The 23982-nt window shown below is 48.8% G+C and overlaps 1 protein-coding gene across 9 annotated transcripts in view; it reads left to right on the top strand.

Annotated features, from left to right (window-relative positions):
- FGF13 (fibroblast growth factor 13) overlaps positions 1 to 19152 on the top strand; it is a 190966-nt gene extending 171814 nt beyond the window's left edge. For all 9 annotated transcript variants that reach the window (XM_038164603.1, XM_038164611.1, XM_038164608.1 and 6 more), the window contains 2 exons: positions 17007 to 17205; positions 17629 to 19152. In XM_038164603.1, the coding sequence (XP_038020531.1) occupies positions 17007 to 17205; positions 17629 to 17765 (336 nt within the window). In that variant the 3' untranslated portion in view covers positions 17766 to 19152. The remainder of the gene's footprint in view (positions 1 to 17006; positions 17206 to 17628) is intronic.
- Positions 19153 to 23982: the final 4830 nt, after the last annotated feature.

Here is a 23982-nt window from a genome sequence, read left to right as displayed (position 1 = left end):
CTTTTCTGAGCCATTAACTGGTAAAAGCATTTTCTTTTTTCCATCAAGAAGTGATAAGGGCTAAGTTACGACCTCCTTCAAAGTGCTTTCCTGTGAGGAAGGTTCTCCTGTGTATCAGGCAAAGCCTGTGCTCTTCGAGGTCAGTCTCTTCAGAAGTTTCTCTGGGAATCTGTCCTTGTTTACCCTGGTGACAGCCAGAAGTGGCTGCAGTTCTGCACACTGAGCCTCTGGGCACAGCTTGCAGCCTTCTGGGTGGGACCAGGAGAAGGCATGGCCAGGGCAGAGCTCGTCTGGGAAGCTGCTGTGCAGGTTAAAACTCTGCTTTTTCTTACCAGGATTAATTTTTTCAAAGAAAAAGTTGATAAAGCCCTGGAGATCTTCCTTACAACTGGGTTACAATAGTTACTGCAAATCTCCCACTTGACTCTAAAATCTGCTCTGCTCTTAATTGGGAAATGTGCTCTAAGTGCATAAAGGGCAACATCTCAAACCTGCTGGGATCTGAAAGGCATCAGGCGAAATCATGAAATGAAGCAGATGTTTTCTGTCTGCCAGTCAGCCCAAGGACAGTGGCCAGGGCCTGGAATGGAGTTATGAGACACTGAGCAGTGCACGTCCCTGCTCTGCTCACAGCCCCCAGCCTTGGGCTTCAGGGGGTCACTGCCATCACTCCTGGCAATACTGGGTCTGGAGCTGAGTCAGCAGAGGGACATGGGGACTCACCGGGTTCTCCACGGGTGCAGTTGCAGGTTAAGTCAAAAGGCAGTGACATAAAAAGGGAAATTTTGGGCAGATTCTTGGTAACAATACCTGTTCCTGAGTCCCTATAGCCTTGAGGGTCACTAAAAATGCTGATACTTTGCCTTCCCAGTCATAAAAATAAAAATGATCTTTTCCCTACAAAAGGCCAGGAAGTAAAGCAGATGGAATCAGGGAGTATAACAGCTCAGTGTTAGCCAGAAGGAGCAGCCGAGGCTAATCAGCTTTCATTTAAAAGTATAGCATTCCCACTAAGCTCCTGTTGCTGCTGGCTTTCTATTCTTATTCCCATTAATCACTGCTGTTATGAATTTGAATGGATGACAGCTCTAAGAAGATCTTTGAGGAGCCAGGATCAGGGATGCTCTGGATGAGGTGCTGTATGCAGACATCTGCAAAACAGGGCTGTTCATCCGTAAGGATAAACAAAGATTCAGGAAAACAGGTTCCAGGAGAGAAAGCTGGGAGATAGATGGGTGTATCCAGAAGAAAAGCTGCAAGTTTTGATTTCTAAAATTTCTGAGAAGTCTATGAAAATACTATTATTATGGCTAAAAATAAAACCATTTAAAAATGGCAATTCAGTCTTTTGTTGTATAATAGCCTAAGTGTAGAATTTTAAGAGTATCAGGAGATGATTTCTAATATTTTGTGTTGTGAAAAGATGCAGGATTTTGGTGTGTTTCATACTGATTTCAAATAAGAGCAGGTTTTGTAGTCCTGCTGTTTCCTGTGGGACTAAATTTGTTTTATTGGCTGTAGCTTACCAGGATGCAGAAGGAGGTGATGAGTTGAGGAGGGGAGCCCGAGGAGGGCTCAGGGCAGGCTGTGGCCAGCTGGGGGTGGCACAGCAGGGACAGCCCTGTGCTGGTGAGGGGCACAGCAGGACTGGGAAGGGCTGCCCAGAGCCCTGGGACTGTGTGCAGGACCAGAGCTTTGGGAGATGTGACAGTGCCTCAGTAACCACCCCTGGGCAGCCCTGCCGAGTGCAGTTTTGGGAAATAATAGCGCTGGGCTGTGTCCCCAGCAGGCAGCAGAGATAAGGATGGGGCATTACATAACATTCACATGATGCAGGGATGATAACGTGCTTAAAAAAGGCAATTCATGAGGTGGTGGCCACTGGAGGCCTGGATGAAAGATGGTGAAGATACTGGGACAAGACATTGTCCTGCACACCAAAGGACTTCACATTATAAATTTAATTAAGATAATCTACCTTATTTTAAAAGGAATTGATGAAATTCCTGAGATAGACAGAATTATGTATTTTGTGCAGTTGCTGTACAGATCCCCTGCTCAGCCCATTAGAGGTGACAGGAGCAGGAAGCCCTAAGGCTGTACAGGAAGTTGTACTGGATATTTCACTGTCAGAGCTCTTGCCCGAAAATTCAGAGAGGATCCCTTTTTCATGAGCAGTTGTATTCCCTTCAAGAGGACATTCTTGAAATCCATTGTAAATTCTTGCTTTTGGTCAGCAGTCGTAGAATATTTCTGGCTTTCCCTGGTCTTACTCAAATCTGGAATAGAGAAATACTTAACTGAGTTTGTGGGGAAGTTTGTGAAAGGGATTACTGGAAAAGTGAAACTGATTCACTGAATCACTGGAAGGTGATTACTGGAAAATCGAGATAGATCTCATCTCTTCTAGGAAGAAGCCAGTAAAAGAATAAGAAAAATAAAAGAGTAAAAGAAAAGCAAAAGAAATCAAACAACAAATAAAGGTTCTTAAGTTTTGAAAGAGGAGAACTTAAAAGAGCAGTATCATTTGTCCCCAATCTTTCCTGTGCTGAAGAAGAGATGAAAAAGAGAAGCTTTCCTTTTATTTTCCAAATATAATAATACAATAAAAATAGGTCATGCCACTTAGTCTGAAACAGGCCATGGTTTCAAAAAAATCAGTGCTTCTAATTTGTGTATTTCTTGTGGGTTTTATCACTCAACACCCACATTACCTAATTATATACACCTCAAATCAAAACTGAAGAATAGCTTGCTTATTAAAATCTGTCAGTGCTGTTAGGAAACATGTCAGTGCCACACATTTTGTTTCTGGCTTGCCTCATCAGCCCTGCCAGCCCAGCCCCTGCTTGCCCCTTGCCAGGCTGGGGTGGGTGGGATGGGAGCAGCCCTGGCTGGCCCTGCAGAGCTGGGCACAGGGCACTGAGCTCCCAGAGAGCTGGGCACAGGGCACTGAGCCCCCAGAGAGCTGGGCACAGGGCACTGAGCCCCCAGAGAGCTGGGCACAGGGCACTGAGCCCCCAGAGAGCTGGGCAGAGGGCACTGAGCCCCCAGAGAGCTGATCAGGAGGGCACTGAGCCCCCAGAGAGCTGGGCAGAGGGCACTGAGCCCCCAGAGAGCTGATCAGGAGGGCACTGAGCCCCCAGAGAGCTGGGCACAGGGCACGGAGCCCCCAGAGAGCTGGGCAGAGGGCACTGAGCCCCCAGAGAGCTGGGCACAGGGCACTGAGCCCCCAGCCCTGTCCCTGCAGAGCTGATCAGGAGGGCACTGAGCCCCCAGCCCTGCAGAGCTGAGCAGAGGGCACTGAGCCCCCAGCCCTGCCCCTCTCCTCACCTGCTCTCCATGCAGGCATTGTTTACCTGTTGGCTCACCTCTCAAAGTCCTTCCTGCTGCTATCTTTCATCTTTTCCCCTTGTTCTCATGCACACTCTTTCATACTTGTCACGGAGGAATATTGGGATGGAGAACTTTTATCTCTTCCAATATTGGATTTTGCTCCACGATGTTATTGCTGTGTCTGCAGCAGCCTCATTTCCTCCTCCCTGGACGTACCTTTATTGCTGAGTTATTACCCGGGTAAATTTTCTCTGCTGTCACTCTGCCATTTGACACAAGGTGATTAGTTTAATAACGGGGGTTATTTTTCAGAAGCTCCTGGAAAGGCAGATGGGCAGAGGTGCCTCCCACATGCAGTGTGCAGTGTGGCTTTATTATACCTGCATTTCACTCCTTGGCACTAGGGCTGAACCTTGGATACAATTCCTCAGCTTGAGATACATTGCCCAAAAAAAACAAATGGCAACAAAGAAGAAAAGAGGCTATTCCTTAAAGCTGAGCAAATACAGACCAAAAAAAAAAAGCTAATATTAATTTGATTTAAAAATAAATTAGCTTTAGCTGTTTTTTCATCCCCTTTGGCATTTATTTTCCAGAACTCTGCATCCCATCAGATTATACCAGTGTAAATGTTCTCAGAAAGCTCATTTTTTGCTAGTACGCTGAATTATTTCTATGACCCCCAGGGATCAGTTCCTTGTAATTACACAAATAAAGTACTTGACTTACTTGTAGCTACAGACTGCAGCTGGTGCAGTGGGCAACTGGTGCTGCACATTAGGCATGTTTTCCTGGAGCAGTGATCTCCAGCAGCTCCTCCCTCTGATTCCCCTCCTGGCGGGGCACGGAGAGGCTCTCCCGGAGCTGCCTCGCTGGTGCTGAGCCCTTGCTGCTGGTGCAGCCCAGCTCCCCTCTGATGGACGGGAAAAGAGAAGACACAGGTTTGGCAGAGTAGCAGGAGGGGGTAAGGAGAGTGCAGTTCCTGGGGCTATTTCAGGGTTTCACAGGTTTAAGGACCAGCAGACCGAGACTCGTCTCGCCCTCCGTGTGCCGAGAGCTTGGTGGAGTCAGCAGAGACAGGAGAAGCCTGTACTAAAAACAGGACTGGTGCAAGAAGCGTCCTGGGGGTTTAACCCATGCTGGGCAATAAATTCCTCCTTAGCCTTGGGCAAAACCTGGAAGAACTGGGTGTTCATCTGCTGCTCTGTGCCAGTGCTGGCGTGGGAGCGGCACCTGAGCGCCGGGAGCTGCAGCTCAGCCAGGCTCTGTGTGAGCAGCCCGGGAGCAGGCGCAGGGAGCCCGGCGTGCTGGGGAGCCAGGACACGTTCCTGGAGCTCTCTCTGGCTGTGCAGCTGCTACTGGAGCTGAGATGCACTTCAGCTCCAAGGATTTACTTTTTAAATACAATTCTGAGCGTTGCATCATTGCTGCATCTCTGCCCTGCTCTGCTCCCCTATTTCCTGCTGCCTCTGATGAATGTGTTTTCATCTTTATCATATTTATTTTTGATCTGGAGTTTCTTAGGGCAAGTAGATCTTTTATGCATGCCTGGGATATGCCCAGCATATCTAGAAAACTAGAAGTAAATGAACAACAATATTGTAAGGGTCTCTGGCAATGAAAGGCTGATTTATTTATGTGCTGTGATAGAAGGTAGCCCAGTAATGGATTAAGACTTAAAAAGGGATAATAAAACCAACTTAATTTAAATACTTTTTTTTTATATAGCAGTGAGAATGGAAATGGGGGGGTTAAAGGGTTTAAACCTGTTGTGCTTTGCACCCTGTCTGTGTGCCTGTGTTGTAAGAGCAGGTTGTTAGTAAATCACTGACCTGTATGCATATTTTAGAGGTATCTTATTAAAACCCCAATGATGAACTCATCTATACATTATTCAATTCTTAGGTTATAAGCCCTTTTGTTCATAAATCACATTATTTATTTAAAAATATATAAATCATTTTCCTGTCTGCAGAAGTAATCCAGCCCTTTGCACTCTTGCATCACACTGGCTGCAGCTGCTGGGAGCAGGAAAGGTGAATCTCTTAAAAACTATTTTCTCAATGCAGGTGGTGCCAGCTTGTCTCGGGGTGCTCAGCTCCCACCCTGAGCCCTGGGCAGGGGCACTGCCCTCAGCTCCCCCCTGAGCCCTGGGCAGGGGCACTGCCCTCAGCTCCCACCCTGGGCAGAGGGCACTGCCCTCAGCTCCCCCCTGAGCCCTGGGCAGGGGCACTGCCCTCAGCTCCCCCCTGGGCAGAGGGCACTGCCCTCAGCTCCCACCCTGGGCAGAGGCACTGCCCTCAGCTCCCCCCTGAGCCCTGGGCAGGGGCACTGCCCTCAGCTCCCACCCTGGGCAGGGGCACTGCCCTCAGCTCCCCCCTGAGCCCTGGGCACGCTGGGGCTCGGCGCTGCAGGTGACCCAGGTGGGGCTGGCTGTGGGGAGGGTCACAGCAGGCGCTGTCCACAGATCACATCCAGACCCTCACTTGGCACAGCTCATTTTCCCACACTGATCAGGTGCCAGTGGCAGCAGTGACCTCCAGGGCTTTGGTTTGCTGGAGACAGTTGTGTGGGAAACCTGCAGCAGCCCAGCACCTATCCATGGGGTGGCTGCACTTTCCATTACCAGATACTGTTTTAATTTACTCTGTACAAATACAAGATTTTAAATGTGTCAATTTTCTTTCTCAGGATGAAGTTTGTGGGAAAGTTCCAGCTCTTTTCGCTGCTGCAATTTCCAATAATTAGACTCAGAAAACACTTTCTTTTGTCCATTAAGTCAGAGACTTGGTATGGGACTTTGTTAAGTCTCCATAATATCTGAGAGAAGAAAATCTCATTTGCTCTGAGTTCAGTTTGTACTTTTGCAAGATCTCTTAGCAGATAGCCAATAAAAACATATTAGGCTTTGGCAGGTAAGTTTTTCCCCAAATGAGTTTGCTTTGAGCAGTAGAGCTAGGCACAGTGTTTTATTTTTTTCCCTGGGACACTTGTGGAAAAGACAAGAGAATGGCAGCAGTGGGGCAGGAGCCAGAGCCACGGAGGGGCGTGGAGCAGGAGGTGGAGAGAGGCTGCAGGGGCAGAACAGTCCCACTCACAAGTGTGCTTCCCCCTTCCCATGCCAGCTCTCTGCAGCTGAAATGGCACGTCTTGGTCTGGGAAGCAGCTGGCTGAATGCCTTTTTCCTGCTTTCTTACCTCGCACAGACGAGCAGCAGCAGCCCAGGCTGCGGAGCGCTGCAAGCACAGCAGCAGGGATGCAGGGGCTCCCCGCAGGTCCCCGTGGCTCAGCCTTGCTGCTGACTCCAGCGTGGGATTCCTGCTGCTGCTGCTGCCATGGCAGAGGAAGGGCAGGCTCCTGCAGGAATCCCCCTGAGCTGCAGGAATCCTGTCCCAAGGGAGGGTGGCCCCGAGCCTGGCAATCGTGTGCTTCACCTCTGTTCCCAGTGGGGAGATTTTGCTGTCTAGTTAAGCTCTCAGAGAATGCAAATTTGTCAGTGGCAGCTGTAGGAGCTTGATGGGGGAAGAACAAAGTAGGAATTTATAATGTGCACATAATTGTAAAGAGAAGGATTTTTTTAGTGGGAGATCAGTGGCAGTGCAGAGTAATAATCATCTTAAAGGGTGACTCTCCGGAATTAGTTGTTATTTTGTTTGAGTCCTTTGAAATGGTTTCCATACTATATAATTATCTTAAATTTTAAGTGCTTCCTGCAGTGATAATGTGTGCATTTTTGCATTCTTATGTAAATGCTTTAGCAGTTCCCAGTGTCGAATTGGAGATGCCACTCAAAAACAGGTAATGGCTTTGCAAAATCCAGGGGAAGAAATGAATCCTTTTCTTCCTCATCATTTTCCAGTTTGCATTCTGGGCTTTCCTGGCTGTGTTTGCAGCTCTGCCAGCAGCTGCTTTTCCAGAACAACATCCAGTGGTGGGAGACACTGGAGTGAAGAGCTGAATCTCACCAGCAGGAGCTTAGAAAAGAGACCAGCAGACAAACTGCTATAACCTACAGGAAGAATGTAATTAGTTTGTAGACCCAATTAGTCCTGGGCAAAGCCACCTAGGACTAATTCTAAGAACACTGCACTGCAATGAAAGCGCAGAGTCCCTGCTCAGGTGGTGATTTTGGGTGTGTTGCTGTAACAGCAGCAGCTGCTCCCTCTGGGCACGCAGGGCACAGGCTGGGCAGGGATCAGTGGAGGGATCCCCGGCCAGTGGAGTGGGAGATGAGGCAGTGGGGAAATGGAGAGATGGCCTCCTTTTGTGAGGGACAGGCTCGCCCTGGGGCATCGGCTGCGGGCTGGGGTCGCTCTGCTCGCTCCTGGCTGGCTGCAGAAGCTGCGACTGCACGTGGAGAGCCACAGAGGCACAGCTGGTCCCAGGCCCTTCAGATACCCCAAGAAAAATGCAGCAGTAGTTTCCAAAGTAAACCTGGGACCTGGCTTTCAGATTCCTCCTTGTGGTACAGTACCCAGCATCTGGTAATCTCCTGCCAGGTCTTTGTTTCAACTGTGCTGAAAACTTTCTGAGGCAGAGACACGAGCTTTAGTTCTCAAATCCAAGTGCTCACATCATTCACCTTTCTGTGTGAGTCAGGGACAAAGACTTCACTCAAACCCTCCTAAATCCTTTCAGGGAGCTCCCTGTCTGTTCAACAGGTAACACTATCAGGGAGATGGGGATGGGGATAGAGATGGAGATGGAGATGATGGAAAGAGTTCTTTGACTCAAATTCTCAGGAAGCCTGAGAGACTTGCTGGAGCAGATGTCTAAGTCAGGTGGTGGTCATACCTATGTTCGAATTTAGTGTTCTTCTAATTTTTTCACTGTGAGAGAACTCAGAATAGCTCTCCTGTGGAAATGTTACAATACAGAGATCTGCAGTGTTTGATTCATGGAGCAAGTGTCCCACAGCATTCCCAGAAATCGGTGATTGCAGTCCAGGCTATCTTAGGTTAGGGTTTTAAATTGCACCTCCCAGAGACGTTTGGGTGTCTTCCAAGTTTAAATTAGGTTTGCAAGTGCTTTACCAGGGACCTGTTTCTCCTCTGCTGCTTAGACAACAGCAGCATGGTGTCTCCCAAAAGTCTGGCTCCAGAGTAATCTTTTCCACAGCCCAGGGGCAGCAGGGAGTCATAAACCAGCCAAGTGACAGACCTTTGCAAAGTCCCTATCACTGTGGGAGAAAGAAACCAGAGCTTTGTGAGCTTATCTGTGTGCTCAGGCTGTCTCCTGGAAGGTCAGGGCTATTTCTTGGTTTCAGTGGCTTGCTGGAGACCTGGTAAGAGGACATACAAGTGCTGGAAAACTTCCCCAAAGCTTAAATTGCTTCCAAGGCGTGTGTGTGTCATTTTCAGAGAGAGATTTAGCCTGTTCTCTGCATGTGTCCCTTTGCAGGTGGGGTCTTCACCTGCTGAAGCAAATGTGTTCTACCAGCTCTGGAATAAAGGGCCACTCTTGTATCTCCTCTCCCATGTATAATCCTTCATTGCCTTGTTACTAAAGGCTTTGCCATCTGAAGCCTCTCAGATGTCACAAAGAGCTTCCATCTCTGATACACACATCCCTCTGAGCTCCCCTGAGCAGCACATGGTCAGTGGCACCACGCAGGGAGCTGTGAGGGTGCACACATTCCAAGAGCATCCTGCTCTGTATCAAGGGTTTGGCTGCCAGTAATGCCCTGGCACTGTCAGCTGCTGAGCTTTGAAAAACATCCACCCGTGGCACGCATGAATGAAGGGATTTCAGTAAATCAAGCTCATTTGAAAAGGTCTCATTACCATTTGGCCAGACAGAGGTGCTGGTTTGGTCAGGATGGAGCTAACCAGTTCCTTCAGCCCGTGACATTCAGATTATTCTTAAGCTCAGTTTTTATATTTACACGTTGTATCAAGCGAGCTGAATGAATAGTGACAAATATCAAATATCCTGGGTTTCTTAAAGCAAGAGGTCTGTGTGTCTTTGCAGGCTACCTGAACACTAGGAGCTGACCAAAATGCAGGAAGGCATGGGTAATACTTGCCTTGGTAAAATACATTTTGGATCAGATTCTGAAGAAGTCACTGCTTTTGTTGAGGGTAATGTCCTGGTTAAGTTTCCCAACACTGACTTTATCCATATTAACAATTATGCTTGCAATGCAATGCTTCAGAATAAAAGCCTAATATTAATAGGCCTGTTAGTTTGGTGTTATTTTTTAGTCCAAAACCTCTGCTCATTATTACTTTACAAAGCTTTCCAGGGAGTTCCCAAAATGGGGAAGTGGCAGTGCTGCTGTAGGGGAGGCTCCTGTGGGGCAGCAGCTGCAGCCCAGGCAGTGCCCAGGGCAGGGTGGGCTCAGCACGGGGCCCAGGGCACTGCTGGGGCTGCAGGAGGAGGGACAGAGCTGTGCTGAGCCCGAGGCAAGGCTGAGCCAGGCACCAGGAACGGCACCCACAGGAGCACAGGCAGAGGGCAGGGCTGGCTGTTCCTGTGGAGCACCCTCAGCTGACAGCCAGCAGCAGCCTGTGTGATGTAGTGTGGCATTATTCCTGCTCTGCAGCTCCTGCTGGCATTTATCTTCCTCTTGCAGCCTCTCGCAGTCACTGAGCAGAGGCAATTGCTGGTGTGCAGAAAAAGAGCTCCTTCAGCAGCAGCTGAGCTCTTCCCCTGGTGCAGACCCCATCCTTCTTCTTCAGTGTCAGCAGACACTGCTGCAGCCTGGGGAGGCCGGGCTGAGCCCGGGCTGTGCTGGGGAGAGCTCTGCCACAGGAGCACAGCATGGCACTCGCAGGGCAGCAGAGGGGATCCTGTCCCATGCACTGGCCCAGCTGCACTCGCACAGCCAGGCTGCAGGCTGGCATCCCCTGCTAGCCCTGCTCCCACAGGAGGGACACAGCACTGTCCCCTCTTGCCCTGACTCCTGTTCATTCTGCTGCTCTTCCCCAGAAGACAAAAAGCTCTGTGTGATTTTCCAGAGAACTTAGGAGCATCCACTGCAGAAGGGCTCATGTCCCTGCTTGTAATTAAACAGAGATGCAGAGCTTGCTGCAGACACTGATGAGATCATTGTTTTCCAGCCCTTTCAGATGAATGTGCATGAAGTCATGGGTGTCAGTCCAGAGGAGATCTCTTCCACGTCCCCAGGCCGGGGCTGCTGCCCTGTGCCCAGGAGCAGCAGTGAATCCCCCTGTGCTCTGAGCAGCCCTGCTGCTCCCTCAGAGCCTGGCTGGGCATGGGGAGCCAGGCGGGGCTGCTCGAGTGCCGGGGGGTTTGGTGCTGCAGAGTCCAGCCCTGCTGCCCATCCTCTGCAGAGCCACAGGAGCAGCTGCAGGCTCGTCCAGAGCAGAGCCTGCGAGCAGGGCAGCTGGGCTGGGCTGGGCTGGGCTGGGCTAGGCTGGGCTCTGCTCTGCTGGGGCTCTGCTCTGGTGCTCCCTGAGGTGCCACTGGCCATGTCCAGCCGGTGCCCGTGGGCTCAGAGCTTGGCCCTTGGAACAAGGACATGAAGGGCTGTCTGTGACTGAGAGCAGGAGATGATCCCCACACTTTACAGGGACCTTTTTTTTCAGCTTAGATCTGTTATTTTTAAAAACCACACACTTAAATGACACTCTTAAGTTGAGGACATTGTGCTCAACAGCTGTGTTGGAGAGATTCGACAATACCAGGATTTGATGTCAATTATAACTGCTGGAAATCTGATTGCAGTGTCTGGCAGGTTATCCATGTAACAATGGATTTGTTATAAAATAGGTTGCTTAGCATCTTTGGGGCTCTCTGCTCTAGTTCTGGGGAAGAAAGCTGTTCAAGCTGCCTTTTGCATCTTTCTCCCTTCCTTTAATATTTAAGCTTGGGTACACTGCCTAATCTGAGGGTCAGAAATACCATTAAATTGGACTATATTTATCAGAGACACAACTGAAAAGATAGAGAACTTTCCTACAAATGCACAATAGTGAGGTTGAGCAGCAAAGTCCATTTTACTTTGTCATAAGACAAATGACTGAAAATACCTTACGTCTGTTATGCAACTCAATGGTGCAGCCTCTTCTTAAATGTTGTGTTTCAGTTCTGGAAATGATAGAGGAAAAAAAAGAAGGAATTCAGTGAAGGGTAATGAAAATGATTAAAGGCACTGAGAAACTTTCATATGAGACGAGATTTTAAAAGATTAGGCCTGCTTAGTTAAGACAAGAGATGAATAAGCAGAGGCACGATGGAGAGATGTGGGGTAATGAATGGCACAAAGAGGCACACTGAGTACTTTTATGTGCTGTTTTCCAAAACTGAAAGCTGAGAGTAGAAAGCCGTAAAAAAAAAAAAAAAAGATGAGCAGTGTGCTTATGATAAAAAACAACAGCAGACACATTTTAAATATGTTTTGCACAGTGCTGGATTCACCTGTGGAAGCCGCTGTGGCAGGGAACAGAGATAATGAGCTTAGGAAAATTATGAAAAGGATTGGCTGCTCTGGGGAGAACTGCTGAGAGGAAAAGGGAGTTCTCTGGTAGTTTCCAGATTCAGCAGCTGGCACAGCCCCAGGGCTGCTGGAGTGATGCTCCAGTGGGCTCGGGGTGTTTGTTGCACACTGATACCTGCACACAGAGGGACCTGCTGCAGCTGCCTGTGCTGCTCCAAAAGCTGCAGGAATTGAAATAGGGTGGGTGCAAGCATTGGAATGTAGTAAAATAAGACTGGATCATTCAGGTAATGGCAGAGGTTTCCCTTTACAATGCTTCCAGCATCATCAAGGTAAACATGATGCAGAAGAGAAGAATTTGGGGTAAAGTGGATCTTCTGCCCTTCTTCATACCAAGTACAATGTATGTCAAAACTTGATGGGATGGATTAGGCTGGGGACCTGTGTTTGGCATCTCTGAGGTGGACTCCTGGGCATCTTGCAGAAGTTTTAAGCCCCATTACAGGTTTTTTTCCAGCAGGATTAATCTCCTCTGCAGTAATCAGAGGAGTGCCTTCCTTCTGTATGTATCATGCCTTAGTTCTCCTGCCCCAGTTAAGGAATGCTTTGGTTAATGAACACAGCTGTAAAGTGAAGCATCACCAAAAGACAGGGGAGCAATAATAGGATTACGCATGGCTCCTGTCCCAGTTAAATTCCAGCCTTGTTTACGGGCTCTAGTGGTTCCCTCGGGTCAGCAGCAGCACATCCTGAGGGGCAGAGCTCTCAAGAGTTGGTAATTGATGGCCACTAAAAAACCTGGGCAAAGATGGAGGCTTTTGCTCAGCTGAGTCACTGATAAGGATAGAAAAAGAGTAATGAACAAAATTGACACCTCTGAATCTCTGTGTTTGTAATTAATGTTTTCTACTTTGGTTCACCGTGGGCATTGTTCCCTGAATTTGTGCCTTTGGTTTGCTGTGCAGAGGAATGATGTCAAGGGAATCACTAGGGGCTCTTTTCAGTGCTTTTCTCATGGATCCAGAGAATACCTAGTGACAACCTGAAATCTTTCTCTGGAGATCCTGGTTATCCAGCTGCTTCCTTGGGCTCCATTGTACTCTTCACAGAAGCTTTGCACTAAATAATTTCACACACCACTGATGGTTCGTGTTTCACTTGATAAATTCCTGCTCATTGCACTAGCAATAAGGAAAATCCATCCTCTGGAGTTGTTTGGGATCACTCTCCAGAAAGCTTTGCCTCCCTGTCACTCCAGTCACTAAGTTGTTTTCCTGAATAAATTCAGTGTCTCTTGCCTATGTAATTTTTGATCTAATTTTCTTCCTTCCGTGGTTGCATGGCCAGTACACATACCTGAAGTGAACTCCAGGGGAACTACATTGTTCCCAAACCAGCTGGTAGTTTGTCTGTAGCAGTTAGTTCAGCCTCCCAGCCCTCCTGAGGGCTTTGGGCTTCCTGCAGTCTGTGAAAACTCACTGCAGAGTCAGTGAACACTCACCTGCAAAGGATGTGAAAACTCACCTGCAGAGTGTGTGCAAACTCACTGCAGAGTGTGTGAACGCTCACCTGCACGGGGTGTGGCCAAAGGGATGCTCCTCCCTGAGCTGAGCCAGCACCTGTCCCCAAAGCCCCCACATTTTTCGGGAAAAGGAGTCTTTGCTGTGCTGGGGACAGCCACAGAGCCGTGGCCAAACAGCCAGGAGCTGTGCATCCAGAGCAGGAGCTGCTCCCACTGAGTCACCTGGGTTCCTCAAGGCAGGTGAGCTCCAGCAGCACGGGCAGCACCGTGGGGTGGGAACCTGGCTGTGGCAATGTGCTGTCTGATAGAAAAGGCTTTGCTCTAAGGTAATTGTCATTTTCCACCGCTGCAGCAAAAGGCTTCTGGGGGCCCAGGCAATCCCAGCTTCTTCAGACTCCTCACACTGGGCATCGAAAAGCTGTTACAACATGAGAGCTGAAGTATTCCCATCCTGTGCTGCTGTACCACTGCACGTTACAGGGTGATGGTCCAGAGGATACACCCTGGAACCTCACATGCCAAGATGGAGAAAATCAATCTCTGTTAATAAAAAAAGGCAGGCTCACTGGCGCAGAAAATCACTACTCTGGAGCCTTAACGAGGCTCCTTCAAAAATTCATGATTATAAAATGGAATCCTGGGCTACATTATAGTTCTGAAAGAAATTGGGATATGGAGGGAAAAAAATCCAATTTTCATTAAGTGGAGAAAATAAAGGATAAATCCTGTACACAGACATAGTCATTGATCACAAGGAATATAATTACATGCTCAATATATAAGAACATTTTCCAAGTTTCCCAAGTACACAATACTTTCCTTGAATACTTTTCAAAGTTAAACTTTCTTTTCTTGCTGTTTACTCATGCCTCTAGCACTAAGTCCATCTGAACAAAGTCTGTGATTGTTCTAATAAAGTGCTCTAGGGTTTGTTCTGTCTGGGATAACAATCCCAGACCAATATCTGAACTATCTGGGATTGCTCTAATATCCTGCTGCAGGATATTCAACCTGTGGCAAGAGAAACATGGAACAAACCAGTCCTGACCTCATGCCTTCAAGAATTTGGTGGTGCCCCTGCTGATGGTATCCACAGTGCAAATTCAGCATGCAATGAATGGCAGAGGGCAAACACCTTCCTCACACCCAGGCTTCCCCTTTTCGGGTCCTGGGGAGGCTGAATTCCTGCTCCAGAGTCCTTTGGAGCACAGCATCATCAACATGCAGTCCTGCAGGGTAGGTGGGTGTGGTGGCTGATAATTTGGAGGGGTTTTGGCTTCAGATATGTCTTCTGCACAAACAGAGCAGGAAGAATTCCAGATTGGCTTTTATGATATTTTAGCTTTCAGGCTTGGCATTCTGTAATGTAGCCTGAATTATTTTAGATATAATCTAGTCAGCTGCCTGGAAATACAGCTACTCTAAGTGTATGAAAAAGGCCACAAGGCCTTTTTACCATATTATCATGCACCAAATTATTATTTTTTAATGATTTTTCACATGTTCAATGCAGCTACAGATTTGTTCATGAAGGAGCCTTTCAGTAGTTCAGCTGATCAGCTCAGAACCGAGCAGCAGCCCCTGACAGTTCATCTTCCTGCTTACTTGAGCGTGGCTGAGTCACGACTACAGTGAATCCAGCACTGTCTTTTCCTTTTCTTTATTCATTCATTCCTTCAGTGTTAAGGGTGGATGTGTGAGGGGCTTGAGTGACTGCAGTTTATTGTCATTTAGGTGCCATCTTCAGTGACTTTTGAGGTAAGCAGAGGTGGAAATAGTGTTTCACAGAAAGAGTGCTTTTCATCTGTTTTGTGCAATAATGCATCCATAACACTGGGCTTTCCAGAACTCATTTGCATTGTTTTCCTTGCAAGGATGGACTAAAAGGACAGCTGAGAGACAGGAAAACCTGGCCTTGGCATTCAGCACCTGTGTTCATAGATTTCCATGGGATTGACTGTGTGAGCTGGAAAGCCTCGGTGTTATTGGGGCACTCAGCCCTCTCCTGACTCCAGCAAGCTCTTGCTCGGGGTATTGGTAAAGAATTTGCCAGCAGAGATAACAAGATGGCCAATCTGCAGCTGCTGCTCTGCACTGTGCCCTGGGCTGTGCTCCTGGAAGTGCTGTCGTGCCCAGCTGGCACTGCCAGGCTCAGGAAAGTGCATTGTCACTGGAATGCCCCTGCTGCCCTTCCTCACTCGGAGCCTCCCCGGCAGGGCTGCTCCCTGTTAGTGCTGAGCAGTGCTCGGGGGCAGGCAGAGCCCCAGCCCCTCGGGCTGCCCAGGGGGATGCCAGGGCACCGTGCTGAGCTGCAGGTGCAGCTGGCAGAAAGGGCACGGCTCCCTGCCAGCCCAGCTGAGGGGCTCTGCTTTAGGGCACAAACATCGGGAGGGAATGTGTGTCATGGCAGAGCGTCCAGCCCCTGCAGCTCCGGCAGGGCTGCTGCTCGTGCTGAGCTTCACCTGCTCCCTGGGAGCTCCAGAGGAAATGTTGGGGTTCTGTTTGCAGTCTGACCCTCTGCTGCTGTGTGCAAGCGGGCCTTTTGTACCCAAAACAGCTCCAAATTACTGTACATAAACCATAATCTGCCAGTGGGAGCACTGCAGTTTTCCATTTTGCTGCTAATTGGATGATACCCTTGCAACAGTCTTTGTTACCATGGCTGGTGCTGGGCAGAGAACAGCGAGGGAAGGCTTTTATGCAGAAATCTTACCAAAATGCAATGGCTGTGCCTATTTGACAGCAATTGAAACCAATTGTCAATTAACTAAATAACAACCAATTAGCTTAAAGGAAAAAAAGAAGAAAATTACTTGCTTCACATTCTTTGTTGAAGCAAATGCCAGTCAGAGAATGGGAGCTTTTTTCTTTCTCTTGTAAAGACAAAATGGCAAAAGATGTGCAGAAAATGCGGAGTGGCGGGTTTCTTTTTTTTAATACCATCCTTTTCTCACATGAGAATATTTCAGAAACTAGATAAGAATATCTTAAGCTCCTGAGACATTTAATTTCCTGTGATATTTTAAAATCAAATGACAATCATTGTACAAGCACAGTTTTTCCTCCTTTCTGTCACGCCCCTGTAGGTACTGTAGGCACGAGGGCAGCTCCCCTGCAGCTGGCTGCCTTCACCAGGGCAGGCCAGCAAGCATCTGGCTGCTCTGTGGTGCAGGGACAGGCACGACTGAGATGTTAACAAAGACCAAACCCTTCCTCTTTCACATTTTAGAGTCCACAGGTGAGGTGTTGCCAGAACTTGTAACGTTCAGAGGCCGAAGGAGCCAGGGCTGTTGGGGCTAGGGAGAGGCAAGCTTTCACTGCTGGCACGCTGGCTCTGTGCCGCTCTGCCCGTGTCTCTTGCACAGCTCTTACAGGGCAGCAGTTCATGCTCAAAGCACTCTGTGGCTCTCCTGCTGCAGGGCTGCACCGCAGCTGCTCCAGGGGTGACGCAGCCCCTCTCTGCCTGACATCCATTAGCTGCATCAATCAATAAATCCTCTGACTTTTTACTCGTTGTTCACAAAGATCTTATTACATTCCTCTTAGGGCTGCTCGCAGCATCATTTCACAGGTTTCAAATTGTGTTACTCCTTTGTTAATACTTGTAGGACCCAAGTTTCATAACTGGATGGTTGAGGATGAGAGGTGTGACTTCTCACCGTTCAGAAAGCAGTGGATGGTGGGTGCTTTTTCATTAACTGATGTGGGATTCGGCCCTGCTCAAATTGATCTGTTGCTTTCTTACAGGAACATTTTACACCTGAATGCAAGTTCAAAGAATCAGTATTTGAAAACTACTATGTGACATATTCCTCAATGATCTACAGACAGCAACAGTCTGGCCGGGGTTGGTATTTGGGTCTTAACAAAGAAGGAGAAATAATGAAAGGAAACCACGTGAAGAAAAATAAACCTGCAGCACACTTTCTTCCAAAACCCTTAAAAGGTAATTGCTTGGGCTTGCTCCGTTTATCTGAACTGATACTGTGTTGTGTTTAATTCCTGTGCACATATATTTGGCGTGTCCAGCTGTTTATGTAACAGGAGTGTAGCATTCTCATTGTCTCAGTAGAGTTCCAACAGGTTAAACCACAACTACTGACCCTCCTTCTTCTCTGTTCCTAAGGAAATGCTGATTTTGTCAGCTTAGGTCTGCCCTGCAGGGTTGTGTAGGTGCAGTGGGAGAGGGAGGAGTGTTTTTCCCCTTCTGTAAAACGTCAGTCCACTGAGAGGGTTCTCAGGGAGTGTTTGAAATGGAAGGGCCTCCTTGCCCTGGGTGTTTCTCTGCCTCCACTGCGGGCTGTGGCTGAGCGTGCCAGAGCTGGGCTGTGCCCCAGCTGTGCTGACGTTCTGCTCTCTTGCCTTGCAGTGGCCATGTACAAAGAGCCTTCCCTCCACGATCTCACAGAGTTCTCCAGGTCTGGAAGCGGGACCCCAACAAAGAGCAGAAGCGTTTCAGGAGTGCTAAACGGGGGTAAATCCATGAGCCAAAACGAGTCCACGTAGCCAGGTTCAGGCCAGCCAAGTGCTCTCTAACAGAACCTTACCTCCGGATGCAGTTGAATTCTTACTCGCAGTCTTTCATCAAGCTCCCGGTGCCCAGGACCAGGCGCCGCGCTCGCTAGGTCACCCGTTTATCAGCCATTAGATCTTCTGGTGGGCAGAGGAGAGCCCCAGGCATGTAGAATGTGCTCGTGCACACCACAAGGCAGTTGGATAGCAGCAGACACAGCTGCGGGAAGCCCTCCGAGAAGGAATGTCCGGCTCTCTCTCTCTCTCACTTCTCCTTTCTCTCTTTCTCTCTCTCTCCTATGCTTTGTGGAAAACGAAACAAAAACATTTCACAGCATTCACTGCTGATAAGAATTTGCTTTCCAACTCAGAAAAAGACCACTTTTGCTCTTCAAAGGAAATTTTAATGCTTGTATGTTTTATAGGGGCAAACAAAAAACAAATACGTAAACTCTGTTGTTTCCTTGGCTTACCGTTTTATATCTAAGGCTTGATAAAAAAATGTATCCTTTAATTTGGAATAGTGCAACTTTTTGATTTCTGAACTCCAATGGGTCTTTAAAGCTGTGTCTTTAAAAAAAATAATTCAAAATTCAGGGTTGGAACTGAGAGTTGGTGTCTCAGGCTCAAGCAAACAGTGTTCTTGTGGTTTTAAACACAATGAAATATAAATTTTTATAGATTTGTAGTTTCTGGTAAAGTTCTTGTGCTAACCCCAGTCTGTAGGAATTGAGTTGTTTTGTTATCCCAAGTGGAAGTTAACAGAAAGGGATAAAATTATCCTCCAGTGTAGATTTCTCTTAATTCCATTTTGTGTGTCATGTTAAACTATCGTTGTGGCTTCTTTTCTAAAGACAGAAACTGTGGAATTAAGGTGACTTAATTTTTTTATAAGAAACGTCTTATTTGTAAAAGTCCTTTCACTGTAACGGGCACGTGAATATTGTGTAGGAGGAAGCGTTAGGACAGGTTACCCCTAAACAACATATACTTACACATGCTATTGGAAACAATTGTTTCAAAAATGTAGTTAGGTTTCCATTTAGGTCATCATGTCTGTTGCATGGGAGAAAGTTGGAATATTGGCATAGAGTTGCATGATGTGTCAGATTTTGTGCATTAATCATCGTTGGATTCTGTGCTCCAAAACTGAATTAGTTCTGTGCAGGCAGCTTTCTGCCTGGTACAAAAAAAGTTGTTTATTATTTGTTGTATACACAACCATGCACTGAATAAACTATTTATATTAAGATGTACTTTTTAAAAAAGCTTGTTTGATTGTATGCTGTACATCCATGGTTAATTTGAAGGGAAAAGGGTTGGCAATTAAATTATAAAGTTACAAAACGTTCAAAATTAACTGTAATTAATGTTCAAAATCTTTCTGTGTGACGGTCATCCCCTGTAACGCCATACTTACAGAGATTCAAACTTCCTTTGCTTTTGGGCACTGCCAGAGCTGGTCCTGCAGGTGCCCAGCTGAGATACTCAAACACAGCCACGCCCTGGTGTCCCCGGGCCTTGGGAGTGAGCCCTGAGCTGAGCTGAGCCATGCTGAGCTGAGCTGGGCCATGCTGAGCTGAGCTGAGCTGGGCCATGCTGAGCTGAGCTGGGCCATGCTGAGCTGAGCTGAGCTGAGCTGAGCTGTGCCATGCTGAGCTGAGCTGAGCTGGGCCATGCTGAGCTGAGCTGAGCTGAGCTGAGCTGAGCTGTGCTGCTGGCCCCGGAGCTGCCCCTCTGTGCCCTGAGCCACCCCTGCTCCCTGTGTGCCCCTGCCAGCCTCGAGGCTCCCGGAGCTCTGGCAGCTCCAGCTCTGCTGAATGGAGGCTCAGCACTTCGGGGGGTGCTCAGCACACCTGGGGGGGCTCAGCACTCCTGGGGGATGCTCAGCACTCCTGGGGGGGCTCAGCACACCTGGGGGATGCTCAGCACACCTGGGGAGGCTCAGCATTTGCTGGCCATCACTGCAGGTGCATTTAACAGCCAGCTTCATCTGGCCTCCCAAAAAAAAGCTCCCATACCTTTGCTCTGGAGACAGAGCATCCCTCTCTCCTGCCTTTTCTCTCTGGAGGAAAACTTTCCAGGAAAACTTGGCTCGTCTGCAGCAGCCAGGCAGCTCTGACAGGTGAGCTTCACTCGTCAGGGTGCTCCAAGAAGTCCTGGCAGGGACAAGTTTTCATCTTGGGTGGCTGAAGAACCAGTTCTGGAAGACAGTAATAGAAATGAAGGCAAAAATCTACCCCTAAATGTAAGGCTGAAATGGAAGTGGAATATTTTGTTGTCTGCTCTGTGTTCCTCCCACCTGACCCAGCTTTATGGTCAGGGCTGAGAGAGGAGGGAAGGAGATTGTTGCAGATCAAACCTCCAGATTTGTTGTTTCATGGCCAATAGCAAGTGAAGAGCTCTGGCCTGCTCTGAGAGGGCCCAGGCTTCCCCAGCTCGCCCCTTTCCACAGGGTAAGAAAGTGGGAGCACATCCAGCACTGCAGCAATCCTTAAAAAACTGAAGATGTGGTCACAATTGCCCCAGAGGCTTTGGTAACTCAGTGGGTCTGGATCATCTCTTCCCTTCAGCTAAATGTGGGATGTCCTTGGGGAATATTTTTAACCCTCCCATCCCCAAACATCAAACTCATTGGGGTACATGTTCCAAAAAAGGAGTCTGAGTGCCTTAGGAACATAAAACCTATTTTAAAATAGGCATATTTGCAGTGCTGAGTGTTCACCACCCTGGAGATAACTGGAGCTCTGCTGCTCTGTGGCTCCAGCATTCCTGCTGCTCTCCATCCCCAGCACCTCCAGCCCTGAGCTCATCTGAGCAGGGAAATTCCTGTCTCACAGATCCCCCCGAGCCCTGTGCTCTGGCCCATGCTGGTGCTGCTGGCAGCTGTGAGCACTCACTGCCAGAGCTCTTGCTCCAAAGCTTTCTGATGCACCAAGCTAACAGAGGCTGCTCTTGGTGGCCATGGGGAGGCAGATGTGCTGGGAGATGAGCCAGAAACAGATGTTTCTGACAGTTGTGTTAGATTCCTGACAAACCTGGCCCAACAATATTTTTCCTTCAAGTTACTGAGGCCTGAAAGGGTAATAACCCTGCTGGAGTGCTGCTAGTAGACAAAAGGTTGTGTACTCTGTGAGCAGAGGGGGGTTTCACATGCAGTCTCTGGAGCCATAATTAGGATTTAATAAGGCAGGAGTTAAATGTGACTTCACAGACAGTGAGTGAGGGTAATGTTCTGCCCCAGCCAGCCAAGTTAAGACAAGAATGTGGTTTCATCAGAGGACCAGACTGAGGAATCAGACTCCAGAATATTCCTCTCAGCACCCATTAATTAGGAAGTTACACAGATTTTCTTCTTTTAAGAAACCTGCTAGCTGTTGGGAAGATGTCCGTTTGGGTGCTTCTCTGTCAGAGCGTGGGGCACTGGGAAAGCTGCTCTGCTGTGCCACAGGTGCAGTGGCAGAGCAGGAAGATGCACACCTGCAGTAAGGAAAAGCCCAGGGGCTGCTGTGGCCCCAAGCCCTAAGCTCCTGTGAGCACCGAGCACCTGCAGAAGGGGGTCCAGGCCCTTCTGGCATTGCCAGGGCTGGGGATCCTTTCCCCTGCCCCTTCTCCTGTGCCTGCCCCTCCAGCAGTGCCCAGGAGGTGCCACCCCCTCCCAGCAGCTTCTGACTCTCCTGGGCTTCACCTGGCAGAGCCCCCAGCACTCAGGGCTGGCAGAGAATTCCACCCCAGCCCGGGAACAGGGCAGCCCTGCAGGCAGGAGCACGTGGGAGCACAGCCCTCACTGCTGCCCTGCGAGCCCTGGCAGAGCTGGGGCCTTTGCAGGGCTCCATCCTGCTGCTGGGCTGCTGTGGGGCTGAGCCAGAGCGGGAGAGCTGCTCTCTGTGTCACAGAGACCTTTGTTTCTCCTTTTCCTTCTCACTCTGCTTTTCCTCATGCTACCTCAGCATGGCTGTGTCTCCGTAGCCTCTTGCTCAGCCCCTTCATGGCTGGCTCGAGGGAAGCCAGCTCATTCCCAGCCTGGGGCTGTCCCCAGGGCAGCCCAGGGAGGAGCAGAGCCCCTGCAGCCCGTCCTGCAGGAGGGCAGAGCAGAGCAGAGCCCTGCTGCCCCTCTGCCCCTGCTGCCCCTCCTGCTGCCCCTCTGCCCCTGCTGCCCCTGCAGCCCCTCTGCGGGGGATGCAGGCGCTGTGGCCAGCTCAGGGGTGCCGTGGTACCCGGGCCAGCTCAGGGGTGCTGGGGTACCCGGGCTCTCCTGGCTGCAGCCAGGCCTGGCAGAGCTCTGCTGTGTCTGAGTATCTCTGTGTGGGAGCAGGGCCAGCTCCACGGGGCTCACATCTCCCTGGCAGACCCTTGACCAGGACACTTTTGCAGGACAGAATCTGTACGTAACAACCTCCTGTCTTCTAATAAATAATCCTCTCTTAAACAAACTCTCCTGCCTGGGCTCTGGTTTTTTGTCACTGCAGATATGACAAGGGCTCTCTGCTCCAGCAGCAGCAGCGCCATGGCTTGGCTTTCCCTGGCACAGAGACCCTTCTGGGCTGAAATTCTCCTCTCCCTGTGCTCCTGACACACAGAGGGGCAGCGAGTGGTCAGCAGCAGATGGGTGTTCCAGCTTTCTGTAGCCTCGTGCTGGAGGAAGGACCCAAAGTGGGATGTGTTTTACCAGCTCGGAGAATGGCTGCTCTGATTGCTGCAGCTCACTTTCCTCCGTGATGCAAGACCAAGACTAAAACCACCAAGCTTTTGTCCGACTTTGGCTCTGCAAAAATGTCAGATAAGTACAGTAGAAAGCTATTGAAAATAAATTCATTTCTTAGGGGAAAGACCTGCCATGCAATTTATCCCGAGTGACTCCAGCTCTGGCCTTTTTTCAGAAATTTTGGGGGACGGGTCCTCAACAGCAAAGAATTTCCAATTCACAGAGGAAGATATTTGGACACTCTCACCCCAAGCATGAGTGAGCAGAGCTGTGGGGCCCTGGTTCATGCCTCTTGGAGAGCAGGTCCTGAAATGAGCTGGGTTTGCTGCTGTACAGTGGTTTTACTGCTGACCAGCTCCAGCAGCAGATCTCACCCTGCTTTGAGGACACACCACATCAGTTTGGGGGCACTCAGTCACCTTCTGCAGCTCCTCTCAAGGGAAAGTTTAAATATTAAAGGAAAACCCAAATTTGAAACACATTTTACATTAATCAGAGAAACTGATGTAATAAATTATTCTATTTCATCAGGAATTAGGAGACAACTTACAGGGTTCCCTTCAAAGATCATTATAATGATTTGAAATTCAAGAGTCTTAAACACCACCTCTGGAAAATTACTTTCAAGCACTCGTAGCCTAATTTTTTTCCCCAGTTATGTTTGGCATGTCTCACCTAAATTGAGCAGCTGGAGGGGCAGGATGAAGGCTCTCATGCCCCAGGGGTTGCTCAGCCCTGCATGCTGTCACCCTGAGCTGTCCCCTGGCAGAGGACAGGCCCCACACCGAGGGCCATCACAGCTGGGTTTGGAGCAATGAAGGAGAAGTTTCCATCACAGCTGTGTTTGGAGCAGTGAAGGAGAAATTTCCCTTTCCTGTGAGGAGAAGGACAAGGCCAGTAAAGGGAACAAAGAGAAGCTGGAGGCCAAGGGCTGGGGAGGGGGCACACCCTGCCTGGAGAGCAGCAATGCTCCCACGGGGGTCAGCAGGCAGAGCTGCAGCCTGGAGAGCACACAGGCAGAGCCCAGACCCTCTGCAGAGCCTGGGGGTCCCAACCAGCCTCAGAACTCACCACAGACCCTGCTCAGCCTGGAGCTCCCTGCTGGCTGGAAGAGCCTTTATCTGCACCAACATTTCCCTCTGTCGCTGAAGAGCCTCAGACATTGCTTCATGCACGAGTATGTAACAGTGTTAATCCAGGAAATATTTTTAGATAACAAAATCAACCGGTTCAAAACTTAATTAATCCTATTTTCTTCCCAAATGGTTTCCTTCAAATGGTACTTGAAATAGTTTTACTTTCCCCCATTGTCTCTCTAATATACTGATGAACTTTTCCTTCTGAGCTTCTCCTTGTTTTAATTGTCTGCTCATCCAACCATTCCTTCTGATAATTAAGCAAGTTAATAATATAGAGTGATCTTTAAAAATTAAACTTCTTTTCTTGTTAAACAAAAGCAGAATGTCCAGTGCTGTTTAAAAGTGTGGGGTTTTTTTACTTTCTTAA

The sequence above is a fragment of the Motacilla alba genome, chromosome 4A (genome assembly GCF_015832195.1).
Source record: "Motacilla alba alba isolate MOTALB_02 chromosome 4A, Motacilla_alba_V1.0_pri, whole genome shotgun sequence".
In the NCBI taxonomy this organism is placed as follows: domain Eukaryota; kingdom Metazoa; phylum Chordata; class Aves; order Passeriformes; family Motacillidae; genus Motacilla; species Motacilla alba.
Note: the sequence above shows the minus strand (reverse complement) of the source record. Positions and strands in the feature narration are given on the sequence as shown.